This window comes from Onychomys torridus, chromosome 5 (assembly GCF_903995425.1).
Source record: "Onychomys torridus chromosome 5, mOncTor1.1, whole genome shotgun sequence".
NCBI classification, from domain to species: domain Eukaryota; kingdom Metazoa; phylum Chordata; class Mammalia; order Rodentia; family Cricetidae; genus Onychomys; species Onychomys torridus.
In genome coordinates, this window is record NC_050447.1 from 119891734 (window position 1) to 119911628 (window position 19895).

General features: G+C 43.2%; 1 protein-coding gene across 1 annotated transcript in view; it reads left to right on the forward strand.

Moving 5' to 3' along the window:
- The window catches only part of Cap2 (cyclase associated actin cytoskeleton regulatory protein 2), a 143868-nt gene that overhangs the window by 104488 nt on the left and 19485 nt on the right, over window positions 1-19895 (forward strand). The window contains exon 7 of the mRNA XM_036189137.1: window positions 3466-3571. Coding sequence (XP_036045030.1) covers window positions 3466-3571 — 106 coding nt within the window. The remainder of the gene's footprint in view (window positions 1-3465; window positions 3572-19895) is intronic.

Sequence of the window (19895 nt, forward strand, 5' to 3'; positions counted from 1 at the left end):
AGCCAGCAGAAGTGGCCATCAGTCACCAAGCACGGGGCCTCCTGGGGACATCTCTTCCTTATTTCAGACTGCTCAGATGGAAGGAAACCAGAGGACCTGAGTTCTCTGGATTACCACCTCGGTTATCTTACTAATGCAGACCTGAGCATCAGAACCAGAAGACACATTTTACACAAAACATAAAAAAATGGATAGCATGGGCTGGAGAGATGGCTCAGTGATTAAGAGCACTGACTGTTCTTCCAGAGGTCCTGAGTTCAATTCCCAGCAACCACATGGTGGCTCACAACCATCTGTAATGAGATCTGGCACCCTCTTCTGGCCTGCAGGGACACATGCAGACAGAACACTGTATACATAATAAATAAATAAATCTTTAAAAAAAAGAAAAGAAAAGAAAAAAAGAAAAATGGATAGCAGATATAAATACCTACCATGTTCTAACCCATTGGCCGAGATGGTACCCATTCAAAATTTGCATTGCTTTTTTTTAAGTGGAATTTTTTTGGGGGAGGAGATGTCTTCTAGGAGGCTTTTTCTTTTTTTTTGGGGGGGGGTGTTGAAACAAGATCGTACTATGAATCCCAGTGACTAGCTTCAAATTCATGATCCTCCTGCCTCAGCCCACTCAGTGCCAGGAAGGCAAGTATATACCACCACACCAAGCTATTTTTTAAATCAATATTTATTCACTGTATAAGAATATTGGTAACATATTTGTGAGGTATAGAGAATTATAATACAAGGATTCATTCTACATATATATATATATATATATATATATATATATATATATATATATATATATAGAGAGAGAGAGAGAGAGAGAGAGAGAGAGAGAGAGAGAGAGAGAGAGAGAGTCCGGGCAGACCTTCAAGTGTGATCCTTCAGCCTCAGCCTCCTTTGTGGTTGTAACTACAAGCCCGTGCCAAGCGTCCCAGCTCAGGCTTTGCCCCTTGATCTCAACTGCTCATGTTAAATATAAAATAATCAGGCAGCATCACCATGCACTACATCATCAGAATACCCGAAAAAGATGTAATAAGCCAGAGAAATGTGACCAGAGGTGCAGATCGGGTCATCTGGATCCTGGTCCCCCTTGAATATCTTATACTGGTGAACTAATGATTATAGGGAGCCTCACATGCCCAGCATCCATCTGTAGGTAGTTCCCCCAAGTTCCCCACAAGACCTTCTCTGCATTGCCCACGTGGCCTGTAGGAGAAAGCTGAAAGACAGGCTGCCCTATGGTTGGAACAAAAGGACTGTGGGCCAAGGACTCTATATGAACAGAGCAGTGTTTGCCAAGGTGTGACTTCACAACTTCCAGAGCCAATGAAACTGGAGGGAACTTCCTCAGCTTCCATGTGTTTGGATCCTGCTCAACTACTCTCCTAGAGACTAACTTCGGGTAAAAGACACCATGAAGTCACTCCTTCCTATAGTTGTTTCTGGAATGTTCTTTAAGTCAAAATAATACTGTGATGGTTAAGTGAGAAACACATTTACATACATAGATTTGCTCTTCATTGGTTGTTAGAATTTATCAAAGTTCTGGAACTTTCTCCAGGTCAAAGTAACACTTCAGTGGTTAAAAGAAAAACTCATTTGCCTATACAGATCTGGCACTTATTGGTTGCTAGAACTTTCAGTAGAAGCCATGTCAGATGTATAACCCAATATCTCTAGTGTGTGTAAATTGTCGTGTCTGTGTGTTGTATAAGGGGATACACACAGATGAGACACATCTGCATAGGCAGAGCGTGTATGTAAACCAAGTTCTGATTTACATTGCAGTTGAGTCTCACTCTCTCACAGCTATTGTACACACCGTTTCCTGTGCCCAGGGTACTTCAAATTCATGATCCTCCTGCCTCAGCCCACTCAGTGCCAGGAAGGCAAGTATATACCTTATAGAACAAGAGACTAATGAGGCAGACCTAGGAAGCTCCACTTACTCTGGGGGGTTTAACCATGAATGTGAGGCAGAGCCTCACAGATTCTAGTCATATAGCCAACAAATCTAAAACTGTAGAAGAAAACCGAACCGAGTCTTCCCCTTTGAAGAGTGATCAAGATTCCAATCCTTATGCCTGTTGCTTCCTCATTGATATCACAAATACCCAACTGAACCTACCTAAGACAGGAGAGGTTCATTCTAACTCATGGTTCAGGAAATACAGAGCGTCATGGCTGGGAAGGCATGACCACAGGGCTGGCTTGGCAGCTGAAGTGGTGGGTGATTGCCCACCTCTGGGCAGGTCAGGAAGCAGAGATAGAACAGGAAGTGGAGGTATAGGCTCACCCTACAATGACCAGTTTTCTACAAGTAGGCTCCACCTCTTAAAGGTTGCACAACCTCCCAAAACAATGGCAGGGCATTGGGACCAAGTCTTCAAACATATGGCTCTGTGAGGGACATATCTCATCCAAGCCATGATCACCTCCCTGCTCACTTTCCCTAGTGTTCTGGCTTACTGCAGCAGACTTTAGGCATGCTGCTGGCACTCAGAACATTGCAAGGAAAACAATGTTTTCAAGAGGTCTCCTTCTATGGTTACCTTCAGATTAGTGGCCTACCTATATCATCAAGTTTTTGCCAACTGGAAACCCAGTTCCATTTTCTCATTTGCTGACCACCACTTCCTTCAAAATGGGGGAAAGAAGTTCTGGGGGCAGAAATCGCCCAGAGAAATGCCACAAAGGGGGATGCATGTGATTCAAACATGAAATTCCCAAGGAATTAATCATAATATATTTTACGAAAGAAATGCCACCATTGGCCTATTCTAACAGCTCTCTCAATCCCATGTGCTAACCCTATTAATGCAAGCTTTCAACTAGCTCTTCATTCAATAAAACAAAATCTGATCAAGCTCCACATAGCTCTCATTGTCAAGAGATACTTAATTGAAGTATCAATTAAGATATTTCAGTGAGAGTCACTTTAGAAGTATGGGGTCTTGCCTGCTGATAAGAAAACATTTTTCTTATAATACCAACTTCCTCATCACTCATAGAGAGAAGAAGTCTCTAGCCAATCATGCTTCTAAAACCAAGTAACTCTTGAATTACAGAAAGCAAGCTGAATGACATGGTTCCCTTTTGTTCTTTTTTGTGCTGTCCCCACTCCTAGAAGCATGCTGTTCTTTATTTTGCATAGGAAGAAGGTCAGAAGGAATACTCTGCTCTCCATAGTCACCTCCACTATAAATGGCGCACTTCCTATGTCAGCTCCATGGGGTCCCCCTCTTTGTGGCTCTCCCCATACCTGAAGCTCAGAGCACTCATCATCTTCCTGCTTTTCTCTGGAGCACTCAGGGCTACCCACCTTCCCAGTGTTCTCCTCTGGCTAGAGGACAGCTGCTCTGGACTGGTCCAGAGCTCTGGCTTCCAGATAACGGAGTATGAAATTGTATTTTCTAACCTAACTCTGTTCTCCTTCACTGTCTTTTGTGACAAAAGTGATCTGCGCCATGTGGATTGGGTGAAGTCCTATCTCAACATCTGGAGCGAGCTTCAGACCTACATTAAGGAGCACCACACCACAGGCCTCACTTGGAGCAAAACAGTAAGTGCCAGGCCCTCTGGTGGCCTTTCACCTGAGCGTCAGAAAGCCGTGAAAACATGTGGCCTAATAATCATAAGCTTTAGAATTTAGCTCAAGATAAGATGAAAGCTTTATGGAAGCAGCATTGCCTTGAGGAAACCCTGAGAACTGTCTTCATGGCATATATAAAGGAGGGGGCTAAGCTGTCTATGATAAGCCTGCAAAGGGAGTATTATTCAGCCATGAAGAAGGACAAGATCATATCATTTGAAGGAAAAAATGGATGGAACTGTAGACCACCATGTTAAAGGAAATAAGCCAGAACCAAAAGTACTACTTTCTCCTGTATTCAGACTACATGATAAACATCTGTACTTAGGAAAATGCCATAATGAAACCTACTATCTTTATGTAATTAATATATGCTAATAAGAAACTTAACAGAAAATTAACACAGTGGTTCCCACAGCCATTAAGATTAGCCTGGGTGGTGATTATATGGAGAATAGCCCATCACTTACCATAGAGAGCTCAGCTCAAGCACAACGGTTTACAAGCACCAAGATGGCATTAAGAAGCAGAAATTAAAGGGGACATGAGCTTTGAAAATGGGTATAGTCATAAATAAAATACCAATCAAAAGTTCTGAATATTTCTTTTGATGTAGCAAAGTTTATTGAACAATCTTTTATATTAGCCAGATCGTGCTGGTGTTTTTTGTCTTGTTTGGGTTATGTGTATTTGTTTTTGGTCAGGGGAGGGTTGACAGTGTGCCTCCTACCTTCTAGGCCAGCCTGGATAACCTTAGATGACCTTGAACTTCTCATTCCCCTGCCTCAACCCCCTGAGTGCTTGGATCACAGGCATTTGCCGCCAGACTCAATTCCTGTAGTTCTGGGAACCTCACTCAAGGTCTCATGCATGCTAGACAAGCATTGCACCAACCAGACCATATCTCCAGCTAAATCCTAGCACTTTGTGTCCTAGCAGTGGGGTTAGCCCAGCTTCCGTGTGTTCCTGCTTAAATTACGTATGGAAACCACAGTGGCCCTGGCCTCCTCTCCAGCCCTGTCTGGGCTCTTCCCTAACTCACTGAGCATGGCAGCAGTCTCTGGCTGTCTGTAGCATCCTAAGCATATCAAATGCTTACATCAGTAGCTCTCACCCTGTGGTCCGTGACCCCGTGGGGTCAAACAATCCTTTCATAGGGGCCCTCTAAGACCTTTTGCGTATATACTAGATATTTATATTACAATTCATAACAGTATCAACATTACAGTTAAGAAGTAGCAACAAAAATAATTTTATGTCTGGGAAGGGGTCACCACAACATGAGAAATTATATTAAGGGGTCGCAGCATGAGGAAAGTTGAGAACCACTGGCTTAGCTAAAAGCTAAGAAACTGCTGTTTCTGAATTTGGTGTACTCACACTGTTTTGCCTCAATTGCAATGTCCTGAATGGACATTGTGCATATAACCTTAGGTTCCCAGAGGTAGGCACCTTTATATCTTCCCCATGCCTCAATTTAAACACCACAGCTTTGAATAACATCTGTTGCTCTTCACCAGCTCCCCCTGAAGGGTGGTGTTTCTCCTCTGTGCTTGTCCTGTTTCTTGAGTATACCTTAGCTAGTGCAGTTATGGTCTCTGTCCTCACCTGTTTAGAAAAGCTTCTCTGTGCCCAGCTCCTGATTTAGTGTTCAGAGTGCATTCTCAGCAAATGGTATCAAGTATATCCATTGTCTATTTTGGGACCCTTGGGACCTTCCTTACCTCCTGGAGTCTCTCTACTTACTTTCCATGGAAAGCCCCTTCCATTCAAAATGAATATCATCTTTAAACAGCCAATGGTTTCACCAGAGAAAAATGAAGTGGCACATTTGTGAATTCCATCCAATGTCCCCCTGACAGCTGTACTCCAAGACACAGCCCTCAGTGAGTTCAGAGGGCAGCAGACTCAATACTGAAGTGATTGCGATTTTCAAGTTTTCAGCGCCACATGGGGTTCCTCCAAGTGTCCCCCAAGAGGTACAAAATGTTAGAAGTGAGCCCCTCCAGACTGATGTTCATTGTGTTTCCTACTTTGCCCCTCCACCCCCGCAGCATTGAAATGAACCACACAGAACTCAACTAAGTTGGCTCTTTTTCTTCTGACTAAACAGGGTGATGTGGACAAGAGATTTCATTTCTAAAGGGTTTTAAGAAGGAGGGGATGGATGTGTGAATGGGTGAGTGTTTTGTAGACCGATTACCATTCTTATCTGTTTGAAATGAAAACCTATTTTGTTATAAATCTGTGTGTCATAAAGGGAGATTGTCACATCTTGGCCATGGGGATAAGCCACACTGGAGAATAATAAGCTGAAGATTAGGAGTCCTTGGATCCACTATTGTTTTCTGGTAGACAAATGGAAGGGGAATGGCAATCCACTTGTGGAAAAATAATGTCAACAGATGCTAAATCTCTAATGAGACTCATAAAAAGGGGAAGAAAACTTCTTTTAAATGGTTTGAATACCCTTAATACCACATATAAAGCTAGACAATCATTTCTATGAATATAAAAGAGAAGATCTGATTATTAGTGATAGAAAAATATGTAAGTGTTTTCCTTTGTTCTAGAATGAATACTCACTTTATTGTGTTCATTAAAAATACATGCTTCTAGAGACTGGAGATGTAGCTCAGTGGAAGAGCACTTGCCTAGCACATGTGAGGCGTGGGCTCATTCCCTATTATCGAGGGGTGGGAAAGAATATACGCTTTGGAGTAACTTTCCAAATTTTATTCAACTCAATAAGAGATATACTTTATAGACACATGCTCCATGCATACAACTGAAACAAGTTTCCTAAACTCCATATACAATGTATTCAGACAGCTTATCCTTTATGTAACTCTTGATAAAGTTCTTGCTTAAACTCACAAAACCAATTTCACAATCTCTAAATACATCATATCCCCCATTTTAAAACACAATGTTATAAGACATGTTATATATTTACATAAAATATAGGTGATCCCTAGAGCAAATTGGGCCTCACAGAATGCTGTACTAAGAGCAGCTATTGTTTATGGAGCATATGGTTCTAAGCCATGTGAAAATTCTATTTGAAACAGTAAATGTGCATGCATGCCATGCACACACTCCAGCACCCGGCCACACTCCCAGCCCTGTGCTGTTCCTTCCATGGGACAGTGAAATGACAGTTTTAACCAGATACTTAAAATGTGAAGTAGTTACAAGAGGAAAATGCTCATTCAGAATCACACATGTGCAGTCTTTTGCAAAGCTTCCAGACTTGTGCATAGACCATGATTTTTCCTGATTTTTATCCTCCTTGTCTAAAAAATAGACTCATTATTTCTCCTGATTTTTATGCTCATTGTCTAAAGTTTGAGGGGGAAGTCTTTAAAAAGTATATTATAAGGTTAGAGAGATTGACCAATGTTCTTGCAGCTGGCCCAGATTCAATTCCCAGCACCCACACAGCTGCTCACAACCATCCATAAGCACAGTTCCAGAAGGATCTGCTGCTCTCTTCTGACTGACTCCCAAGGAGGGCACCAGGCAGTCAATGTGATGTACAGACTTCTGTAAGAACAAAACTCAGGCTGGAGAGATGGCTCAGAGGATAAGAGCACTGGCAGCTCTTCCAGAGGTCCTGAGTTCAATTCCCAGCAACCCCATGGAGTTTCATAACCATCTATAATGAGATCTGGCGCCCTCTTCTGGGGTGTAGCAATATATGCAGACAGAATATTGTATACATAATAGACACATAAATCTTTTTTAAAAAGACCAAAACTCATACACATAAAATAAAGTCTTTTTAAAGTATATTCTACTTTTTAATTTGAAAATTCAATTTCTATTTTAAATTACTAAAAACTGTTTGAGATCCCAAGTACAATCTGTTGCACAGGTCAAACTAATTTCTCCTCACTTGCTAGTCCAACAACGTTAATGGGAAAGCCAGGTACATAGTTCTTGCAGAGATGGGACTATTGGAATTATCAGATCAAATAGTCCTTGGGAACAAAAAATAAACATGACCCATCCCTTCATTTGTTTTTCTACTGATCACAAGTATGCAAAAAAAAAAATCTGTATTTATGAGAAAACAAGGATCAGAAAGACTGGGAAAAGGCATGGTGTTGGTGCAAAACACCACAGGACTCAGGCTTTTACTTTTTACTTTGTGTGTGTGTGTGTGTGTGTGTGTGTGTGTGTGTGTGTGTGTGTGTGAGAGAGAGAGAGAGAGAGAGAGAGAGAGAGAGAGAGAGAGAGAGAGAGAGAGAGAGAGAGAGAGAGGAATGTGTGGAGGTTAGAGGTCATCTCTGGGGGAGTCAGTTCTCCTCTGCCACCATGGGTCCAGAGATTCAACACAAGTTATTGGCTCTGCATGGCAAGTGCCTTTACCCACTAAGCTATCCCACCAGCCCATTGTGTCTTCACAGAGACAGCCCACTGCCACACTGCACACACTGCACAAAGCCATGAGTGTGCAGTACCTCAAGGATCTTGAGGAATTGTGGTTTTCTTTCGTTTTCAAGTTGCATTTTGACATTTTCCACTCTGGGTCTTTTAGTATACTACTAAAGACCCGGGGTCCCTCCAGTGGTGCATTGTACTAATAAATACCCACCCCGCCTCCAAGATAGCAGTTGGGACTGAATTTTCCAGTTGCCCCCCTCCTGACCTTGGCCTTCAGAGTGCAGCTGTGCCAGGCAGCTGCTGCCCCACCTGTCTACTTGTCACTGAGAAATGTGGAACTCTGAGGGCAGCAATTGTTGGGGCAGCAGTCAGGGAGACGTGAGTGTGTACACAAGTGTGCTGGGGTGGGCAGTAAGTGTGGGCACAAGTGTGCTGGGGTGGGAGCCAAAGTGTCTGGGGCTTCAGAGGAAGCCACCATGGAGTCATCTTTCTGTGTCTCTTATTACATTTACTTCAGTCAGTGGAATCTGGTCATTTGTCTTGGATTTTCCTCAGCATGAAGCCAATGTGTGACCTCGCTCACAGCAGTCCAAACCAGAACGACTTGAGTTTGCCATTAGCTTCCATATCCCAGAGTCTTTCCATATTGATTTGTGTTGTTTCTTCTGGGATAAGGTTCAGGCACGCTTTGTTGACCAAGTTGATCTTTTGGCACAAACCTGGTAGAGGTGCCGATGTCTGCCAGCCCCCGGAAGTTGGATAGATTTGTAAGAACCACTGGGAAGGCTTTTGAACCAGGTGCCTGCAGCTAGAAACTGAAGCCTGCTCCTCACACTTGTAATTACACAGTCGACTGAACTTTGTCTATGAAATGTCCAGATCGCCGCAAGAATTCCATGAACAAGATCAGTTCATAGGCTGAGCTTACTGGCACTCCGGTGTGGAGCTTGTGGACATAGTTCTGCCCTCTTTGTGTATTCCAAATTACTTGAGCTTTAGCAGCGGGCTCAGTTATCTGCAAAGTAAAGTAAGACCACATGGATGGATGTAGAAAGACGTGTGCGGTGGTTTTAATGAATATTACTTCATGTATTTGTTTGGTTGTTTTTAGACAGTGTCTCATGTAGCCTGTGCTGGCCTCAAACTCTCTATGTAGCCGAGACTAGCCTTGAACTCCTCATCTTTTGCCTGCACCAGCCATGTGCTGGGATTTCAAACACATGTCACAACACTTAGCTGTGTGATACAGTTCTCCCTCTCTCTCCTCTCTCTCTCTCCTCTCTCTCTCTCTCTCTCTCTCTCTCTCTCTCTCTCTCTCTCTCTCTCTCATGTCTCTGTCTCTGTCTCTCTTGTGTATGTGTGTATGTATGTCTTCTGTCTCTCCCCCCACCCCCGTCGTGTGTGTGTGTGTGTGTGTGTGTGTGTGTGTGTGTGTGTGTGTGAGTGATGGCACACCAGGATTACTCAGATAGCACAGAGGACCACCGTGTAGCGTTAGCTCCCCCCTTTCACCTCTCCATGGTCCAGGGATCACACTCAAGCCATTAGACTTACCCTCTTCAACCCCAATGCCTTTACTTAGCCGTCTCATCAGCCCTGGATCTGGTTTTTATGTCAGCCATGTGATTTTAAACACCTTCCCAGGATGTTAATTGTCATCCATCAGAACCTCCCATGAACAATCAGGAAAATGCAAGTTGTGGGTTAAAATGATAACCACGGACGGTTTCTTTCCCAAAGCAAGCCACTAGGCATCATTTCTTTCCTCCCAGGTAGCCATTTTCCTTTCTTTTTTTTTCAATACAAAGCCAAATGTCCATTAACAAAGCAGCAGTCTAACCCTTCACTTGTGATCCAATTAAAATCTGCCAGAGGGTATCCTGACGTACTATAAATAATGTAGACTCTACAGTGTGTCGTTAAATATGTATGTCCTGTGAGTTGCAGGTCTTCTGGCCTCTCTGGTTCCCTCAGGATAAAGCTTGTACAAATCTCTCCTTGGTGTATTAGTCAGAGAGTGGCTGGGCCTCAGATGGTGTGTCACCGCTGCAAAGCTCACTGCTGTCTTCTTCTGATGCCCGCTCCTATAGTAGCCCTAGCCAAAACACCTGCCCACAGCTGCATTAGGTAGACTTCCTTGCTCTTAAGCCTCTAACTCTCTTTGGGGTCCTTGGGCAGCCAACCACAGACAGTTCCCTGTCTTACCACTATTCAACTTAAGTTTTTATTAGGGTCATTATTTTATTTTTTCAATTTTATTTATTTATTTAGCATGTGTGTGCATGCATGCACATGTCACAATGTGGAACTCAGAGGACAACTTGCAGGAGCTGGTTCTCTGCTTCCACCCTGTGGGTCCCTAGATCGAACCTAGGTGGGCAGGTGCTTTTATCTGATGAACCATTTCATTGGCTTATTGTTCTGTTTTTTGATACAGTCTTGTTATGTGTCCCTGCCTGGCTGACTTTGAACTCATTATGTAGACAAGGCTGTACTGGAACTTTGGGCAATCCTCCTGCCTCTGCCTCCTGAGTGCATAGACATGTGCCACTACACCTATCTCAAATGTTTCTGTGGTTTGGGTTTGGGTTTCATTTGGGGGTTGTTGTTGTTGTTGTTGTGTTTACAACGCTGGAGATAAAACTCAAGCCCCCCCCCCCAACACAATGAGAACCATCCACTCTCCCACTGCGCTGTGTCCTTAGCCTCCAACAATAATTTTTCAATTTTTGGTTGGTGCAAAACCAGTAGACACCTGAACTTTATGTTGTAAATTTGGACCACAAGGAGACATCCACCCCATCTGCACTGTGCTGTGTGGCTAAGCTCAGCACATTGAATGTGCTTTCACTTAGAATCTTTCAACCTGCACTGAGTTTGCCAGGTGTTCTCCGTGGTAAGGCAAGGAACCCCTGAGGCAGCTGGATGAGAGTGATGCTGATCAAAGTGGGTTAAATCCCCACCAATAAACAAAGGAGCCCCATGTACACAAATGAAGGCAGGCTCGGAATGGCTGTGTTGGCTTCAAAGAGACCTCTAGGCCAGTCCAACATTTGTGAGGTATCCACTGTGCACCAAGATCTGAGAAAGGTGCTAAAAATACTGACAGGTAAATGACATGGCAGGCATAGGTGTCACCTGCTGCAATGTACATCCTAGCTGCAGAGCTGATGTGTGACAGACATGTCTACCACACTGACTATTAGATGGTAGACCAGGAAGATAGACAGGTGCCTGCCATCTAATAGTCAGTGTGGTTTTGTGCCAGCAGCAGCCCAGACCCTTGCTAGATCAATGTCTCAGACTCCAAGGCCCCACCTGTGCCCTCCTGAAACACAACCTCCAGTTGACAAGACTCCCTGGATGATTTCTCAGCAAAGCCAAACCCTAATATGTTTCCATTGACCCAAAGCAGTTACTATAGGGAGATCATTCCTTTTTTGTTGTAGTGGTTTGGTTGTTTGTTTTCGAGACAGGCCTGTATTCCAGACTAAGAACCTACTAAGAAGCCAAGGATGATCTTGAACTTCTGACCTTCCCTCCACCTCTCAAGTCCTGAGATCATATGCACCACTACCCCCAGTTTATGCAGTGCTGGGATTAAACCTGGGCTTTGTAACTGCTAGGCAAGCATTCTACCAACTGAGCTACCTCCCCATCCCCAAGATCATTATGATATGCAAATGAGTTCAACAGTGCAAAAGTATACCGGAAAATAAGCTTTGTACAGGGACCCACATTTTGGGCTTTGGAGGACATGAGTAGGGATGCTCTAGCAGACAATAAAGAAAAGGGTAATTCTGAGCAGAGTTCAGTGCGGGCATCATCAGGTCTGAACAAATAGCATTTTCCAGAGTTTAAAGGCTAGTAGTTTTGCAGAGCTGGTGAAGGCAACTTTGTAGTAATGCTCAGAAGGCTCGGGCATAGGTAGAGTCAAGGATTGTAACTTTCACTGTAGGTTGTTAAGCAGAAAGTTACAAGATGTAGGAAATGCTTTGAACTGTATATGATACTTGAAAAAGGAAAGAGCCCAGAGGCCCTGGGTATGGAGCAGCAGGTAGATGAATGGGAGTGGGAGGGAAGCTAGCAGAGAACTCAAATCTCATCACAAAGTTTCCAATCTAGAATTCCAGGAAAGTGATAAAAACAGGGACATCCTAGGAACAGCTGCTAGCAAAGGGGGAGAACTCCTGATGCCCTGTTGTTTGAGGAGCCCATGAGGCATCTCTGAAAGAGGGAAAGCCCAGCACACGTGCTATAAATCACCTGCCTGCAACCATCAGTTAAGAGAGGAAGGGAGAGAAAAGGCGACCTTGGGGACCTCCATTGCTTAAAGGATCTATCAAAGAGACAATGAAAAGATAGAGGTGAGATCTCAAAGCTGTAAGGAGGATGACCTGGCCACCAATGAGACCATAGTGGCCTGGGAGAGACCTTGAAAATGCTGTCAGTAGCCAGCATAATGGGTCATTTCGGATGTATTTGGCAGGTTCCAGCTAGTATGGCCCATAGACTGTGACTTCCAGTTCCATGTAGAATTAGCAAACCTACGGAGCTTTGAGTTCTTCGTTTATAACTGTTTCTATTCACTCAAAAGTACCTTTGAGGTTTAGTGTTTGTTGATAAGAATGTATAAATATTTTAGGGTATTTGTCTCTCTCCATAAATCAGAATAGTAGTGGCTTTTAAAACTGTCTGATTAATAGTAAAGATTATTTTGTTTACTAGAAAATTTTCACAACCAAGAACTCAAAGTCTCGAGTTCCAGGGGTCAGAAGTTAATTGTAACTCCTAGCTTGTTTAAGCTGTTATCCTGGGAGTGTGTTAGTAAGACACACTCAGTTAAGATCTATAATTTGGGGTGGGCATCGGTGGCTCACACCTGTAATCTCAGCCCTCGGGAGGCTGAGGCAGGAGGATTTCTACAAGTGTGAGGCCAGCCTGAGCAGCATAGCAAGACCCTGCCACAAGAATGAATTTATTTTTATTTGATATGCATTGGTGTTTTGCCTGCATGCATATCTCTGTGAGGGTGTCAGATCTCCTGGAACTGGAGTTACAGATAGTTGTGAGCTGCCATGTAGATGCTAGGAATTGAACCCAGGTCATCTGGAAGAGCAGCCAGTGCTCCTAATCATTGAACTGTCTCTCCAGCCCCAAATGATTTATTTTTATGTGTCAAAAATAAATTAAATGGTTTCCTTGTTTATAATATTGAAAGCCATGGTGTAACTGGGAATGTCCTGTCATTCATTCTTTCTTTATCATACCACAAGGCTATCAAAAGGTTGTGGGTTAAGGAAGCATCCAGGAGAAAGTATTTTCTACTATAGATATGAATGTGCTTATTTGTTCATTTTCTGTTGCTGTAACAAAACACTCCAAGTTGGGTACTTTATAAATAAAAAAGTGCTCTTTAGCTCACAGTTTGGGAAACTGAAAGTCCAAGATTGGGAAGCCCCACCTGGACTCCAGTGAAAGCTTCTTGGGCATAGCAGGAGAGACGTCATTATAACGGGAGTGACGTAGCAGGAGAGATGTTATTGTAATGGGAGTGACGTAGCAGGAGAAATGTCATTATAATGGGAGTGCCTGAAGGAGGAGGGATCGCACAGCTCAAAGATAGGAGTGTGGCAGATAAAGCCATCAACTCATCCTTTCCAGCATACTATGGGGTAGAAAATCAGCCTCCTATAGAAATGAGGTTTAAGCCATTCCAGTGGATAAAATACATGGAACCACCAAGGTAGATATTGCTTCAAATAACTCTCTGTTCAGTCCAGAAAAGCAGAGCAGAGTACAAAGTCTGGATGGTTATTTCATGTGTGTGTTCACAAATAGATATGGAGGACACTTAGGGGGTGGGTTCTGAGGATCCAGCACAGCGCCTGATGCTAAGTGGATACCCCATGACTGAAGGACGTTTAAAAGATACCTTTCTGACTAGTGACTTGTAAAATGTACATCATCAGGAGGTGAGCTTTGGAAGGACAATGTGATATGATTGTGTACTTATGTGATCATTAACAACTTCGTTTATTATAACGCCAATGTTCATGTCCCCTGCTCCTAGTATCTCCTTCCCCTGATACCCTGTGACAAGGATCTTACTCATCTTCCAGGGTCTGTGATTTTAGTTTTTGTGGCTAACTTGATACAATCTAGAGGAACTCTAGAAAAGAGTCTCAGTGAGGGATTACCTAGATCTAGTTGGCCTGTGAGCATGTCAGTGGCAGGTTATCTTGTGTTAACTGAGGCAGGAAGGCTACCCACATGTGCCGCAATTCCGTAGGTAAGGGATCCTGGACTTTGTACAAGAGAACAAAGTGAATTGGTTGCAAATGTGCGTGCATCAGTTCATCCTTTCTGCTCTTGACAGTGAATGTGGTGTTGCTGGTTACTTCAATTGCTCACCACCTTGACTTCCCCATAATAATAGAGTAGAACCTGGAATTGTGAGCCAGATAAACTCTCTCTCCCTTAAATTGCTTCGGTCAGGGCATTTTACCACAGCAACAGGAAATGAGACTAAGGTCATCTAAAACAATCCTTTCTGGGCCGGGTGGTGGTGCACGAAGAACTCTGTGAGTTCGAGGCCAGCCTGGGCTACAGAGTGAGTTCTAGGAAAGGCACCAAAGCTACAAAGAGAAACCCTGTCTTGAAAAAAACAAAAACAAAATACCTATAAAAGGCTGTTGGAGTTGAACCCTGAAGGATCTATAAGAGTCTTCCAGTTAGAACAACCTTCTAAACTAAGAAATGGAGGGGTGGGGTAGAGAATTAGACACCTGTCTGGGAGCACAGAAGTGTCTTCTCTGCTCTGAGGCTATGAGCACACTAAAAAGAGTGGACCTGGGGTCCCCAGCAGGGACTGCCCACCCACTTTCACTGAATCCAGCTGCATTCATTTTGATCAGGTTTCCTCCCACTGAGACCTACAGTCTTGCTTCATTGACTACAGGCTGTATCCAGTGGTAATGAGCCAGGTGACTGTATGTCTTTATTTCTGTGCTGTAATGGTAACATTGCCCAGTCCTTCCCCTTGCCAGCATCTGTCTCTCATCTTCAAATGACATAAACTCAGGAAAATGCGTCTGATATCACATTAAACAAAAAATGTTTTCTTAAGGAAAGATGGGGCTGTGCAGTGGTGGTGCACGCCTTTAGTCCTATAATTCAGAAGGCAGGGGCAAGCAGATCTCTGAGTTCGAGAACAGCCTGGTCTACAGAGCAAGTTCCAGGACAGTCAGGGCTGCATAAAGAAACCCTGTCTCAAAAACAAACAGACAAACAAACAAACAGATACCCAGAAGATACTGGTTATCCTGTAAATGTAAAACAACCCTTCATAAAACACTTCGCAGTGATCCCTATCCACAGTCTGCTATACCTGTCATGTGTACTGAGTGCACTGCAATCCCTGAGCACATTGCTCAGTGGTAGAGCACCTACCTGGCATTCTTGAAGCTCTGTGTTCCAGCCTCAGCACTGCAAAGAAGGAAGGAAAGAGAGAGGGAGGGAGAAGTGGGGAGAGAGAGGGCGGGGAAGAGAAAGACACTCGAGCATCAGTTGTCCGTTTCCCATGAAATTTGGAGTTGGAATTGAAGCTCATGTTAAGCAACTCTGAAGTTCAAGAGATAACATTTCTGGCTTTTTCATTTTTTTAAAAATTAGGTAAAAATACATATGCGATGTAAATAATCTCCCTAACGGTGTTTAACTTGCCTTTGACCTCATGTCTGCTGTTTACGAAGCCCTGGTCTTTCAAGACAGCATAATCATTTCTTTAGGATTCTAAAATCCAAATGAAAACCAAAAAAAACCTTTAATTCAGTGATGGAGTTAGGCTCATCCAGCCGAATGTAGTTGCTGTCCAGCTGAGTCAAGGCGCACGTCACTCTCGGCATTCAGCCAGCCGTGGGCTCTCCAGCCAGCTCTCTTTGATGGGTAGACTTGGCTATCTTTAACTCTGGGAAACTTTCCCATGGAAATTTTATTTTTCCTTTTTTAATGAGAACTTATATTTTTATGTTGATGATGCTGGTAGTCACAAAGAGAAAGACAACTTGGAGATTCCAGATTTGGTCTGGGTATCAGTTGCAAAGCAAGTTCAGACTCTTTAACAAAGGCCACTTACCAACCCGATTTCTCTCAAATGCCTAGATCGCATGAGTGAATTAGATGGCACCCCTGTGTAGTGTGTCTCATCTCTGCTGGCATGGCCTGGTCCACTCTTAGCAAAAAAATTCTACTTGGGGCATGTCGAACAAAAGTTACCTCCTACATTTTTGAAAGGGCTCATCTAAACACACATCAAGCACAAATCTAATGTTACTGGTACTGACTGTGTATGTCTCTCTCAGAGTGTTTTGGACTAGAAAACTGTTGTTACTCCATCTCTGAAGTGACTTGGTTTCATTTATTCTATTTTACTTTTCATCAGTTGCCAATGCTTTGATTTGTCCATGTCACCAGAGGGGCAACCTACAAAATCCACAGGAGGATAATCTTCTGGGATAGGGAAGGGCAAAACCAGGAGAAATTAGGGTGAAATTTTGAGGTTTGGGGCTTGGAGATTTGAGTTTGTACAGTGCTGAGGATTAAAAACAGGCTTCATCTTACTAAGCAAGTATGCTTCAAACCAAGCCACATCCTTACCCTGCAATTGGGGTTCTTAATGACCTTCCTTTTCACATCTTTTTGAAAAAGCTGTTTGCAGCCTTGACTCGGAAAAGAACTAATTTAAGGGGGCCCCATTTTGTCTCAAAGTTGTGCGCCCATCTTTTGATAGCAAACGCATATAAGGATTAGGACTTAGTGGAAATAAGAAATTTCCACAATATTCAATAGCCATTAATAAAATAGAAGATCGTCTTTAAATTGACTTTCCAAAAGTTATTAATAAACATATCCTTAAAATACTGCATGGCACTTCTCTGTCATGTCATTAACAATTCTGTTCTCCTGGAATGGTTCCCAGGGCCTTTATTTTCTTTGGCAGAAGTCTCAAAATCCAAATAAGTGATAAAAGAGAATTCAGCCTGTAGTCATAAATCACATTGGCTTGCACTTCTTTTGTGAGGATGGTTGTCCTTTACACTATGCAATCTCTCTGCAGTCTTTTGTTGGCTTCTTGTCTGTGTGTGTGGAACATGCTGTGCTGTGGTGTGTGGTACATGCATCTGAGTGTGTGAAGATGTGCACCTATTTGCAAATATATGGAGACCGAAACAGGACTTCTGGTGTCCTCCTCTACCACAGGGGTCTCTTTTGCCCTGGACCAGGCTCACCATCTCAGCTAGGCTGACTAGCCTGTCTCAGCTCCCCCAGTGCTGGGGCCACAGGCACACACAGTCATACCCAATCTTTTCTGTAGGTGCTGGAAATTCAGACTCGGGTGTTTGTGCCTGCAGAGCAAGCACACTTTCCCACAGAGCCATTTCCCTAGCCTCACGATCATCTGTCTTGGTTAGAACTGTAATGGAACTATGGTATCAATGGGAATGTAAAATCTGCAGATTGTCGAAGAAGTTCTTTAGTTTGTAAATGTATTGATTTCACTACCGTTGATCAAAGTGCAGAAGTGAATCCATAAAGCCAAGCACAGGGGCACACACCTGTCATTCCTGCACTTGAGAGACAGAGGCAGAAGGGCCACTGGGAACTAGTTCTTAACAGCCAGTTTCATGGCCAGCCAGTCACACAGCCAGATCCTGTCTCAGGGTGGGGTGTGTGTGTGTGTGTAAAATAAGTGTTACCAGGCATGTGTTGCACACCTAAAAAACCCAGCATCTGAAAGACAGAGGCAGAGGGATCTGACATTTAAGGTGTACAGTGAATTTCAGGCCATCCTGGACTACAGGAGTCCCTGTCTCCAAAAAAATAAAATAAAATAAAATAATAATAAAGCCCTAAATCATGAATTTGTGGTTAGAAGACTATTTAAGGACTGGATTGGTAGAGTACTTACCCAGCATGCTTGAAGTGCTGGATTCAGGGGCTGGAGAGATGGCTCAGAGGTTAAGAGCACTGACTACTCTTCCAGAGGTCCTGAGTTCAATTCCCAGCACCCACATCATGGCTCACAACCATCTGTAATGAGATCTGGCACCCTCTTCTGTGTATATAATAAATAATAAACTTTAAAAAAAAGAAAGAAAAACAAAAACAAAAGAAAAGAAGTGCTGGGTTCAAACCCCAGCCCTGCATACACTATGCATAGTGTCACGTGCCTGTAATCCCAGCACTAGGGAGGTAGAAACAGGATGACTCAAAGTCCAAAATCATCCTTAGCTACATGGTGAGCCAGATCTACATGGGGGAGGGGGAAAGCCACTGGCTCCTATTATGGAAATGAGAGGTTTGTTGCTCTTATGCTTCATATGTTACATTATATCAGGTTGTTTAGAATTCTTTGTCTTTAGAAAAGTTAATCAACACCATTTTATATAAAATGTTAGCTGTAAACCATCATGTGTTCCTGTGGTAGCATAAATGTGATTGAAATGGCCTGGGGACTTATAAACATCTGAGGGGATGACCAGGCACACGTGAGCTGTCAGCGCTACCTGGAGACTATTAATGGTCGGCTGCATGATTAATGGGCCAAGATGGTTTAACAAAGGACAGCCAGAGAGATTCTACCCAGAAACAAGGGAACCAACTGTGTGTGTCCATGAAGGAGGGAGGGGAGAAATAAGACCCATAAACACGTCAGCTGTTCCATTCCTGTGGTCTTTATCTACCATCTCCACAAATACTTTAAGGACAGGTGGCTCAAAATATTACTGTCACTAAGCTATTTCATAAAAGGGAAGTCTCAGCAAATGCCCTGTTATAAGCAACATAATCCACCTGTTCCAAGAAAGGATCACGTGATAATTTTATGTTCTTGGTCCCTGCTTTTTAAATGAGGGTAAAAATACTAACCACAATATTGGTTGCCTGACCTCGTCTCAGAGTTGGAGGTTAATGCTGCCTGTATACATTTCTTCTTTGCTTAAATTCCCTTTACCTCTCCTTTTCAGGATTAAGGGATTTACAAAGCACCCAATGGCATGGTCCAGCTCTCAGCCAGGGCAGCCTAGGTCTGGCTCCCTGGCCCCACCCAAACGAGCCCTGTTGGCCCTTCTTTCTACAAGCTCAAAAAGCTGGGTAATGGGAATAATTTTGATAGCTTGTGTAGATGTAAGTTTAGACTATATCTGAATGGACTGGTTCATTTAGAAGAAGTGTTGGGAGGAACAAACATGCATATTAACTATATAGAATGGCCACCATAGAGCAATAGTGAATTCTACTTAAAATTGGAAGTAATTTCCCTTTCTAATAAAATCTAAATTCTAAGAGTCTGACATACTGGCTTACACCTGTAATCTCAGCACTTGGGAGGCCGAGGCAGGGGCATCACTGGGAGTTTGAGGCCAACTTGGTCTATATAGTTTATTCAAGGTAAGACCCTGTCTCAGAAACTCCAAACACTAAAGTCTGATCCCTAAAGAAATGAAATGAGTAGTAACTGCTCTTCGAAGCAGCCATCAGTGAAAACTGGCCACAGGGCACACTGGTGCACAGCTATCGTGTACATAATGTAGGCTAGATTGTAGGTAGTCAAAAACTTACAGATGCCCCATGTGCAGTGTGGGATGTTTCTTGGTTTTCTGCCTACAGTTCATGGCTTTAAAAATGGTAGAGGCAGCTGTTCCCAGGACAGTGACATCAATTTAGAAAGATTTGTAGAACATTAGCTTTCTTTTAAAAAGTCTTTGTGCCAGAAAAAAAAAAAAAAAGTCCATAATCAAACATCTGCTCTCAGAATTAATCTTAATAGGCCTTAAAAGCCTCATTTGGGATTTTTGTGCCGTGTTCTTGCAACATAAGTGAACTTTTGCACCGGGAATGCAGC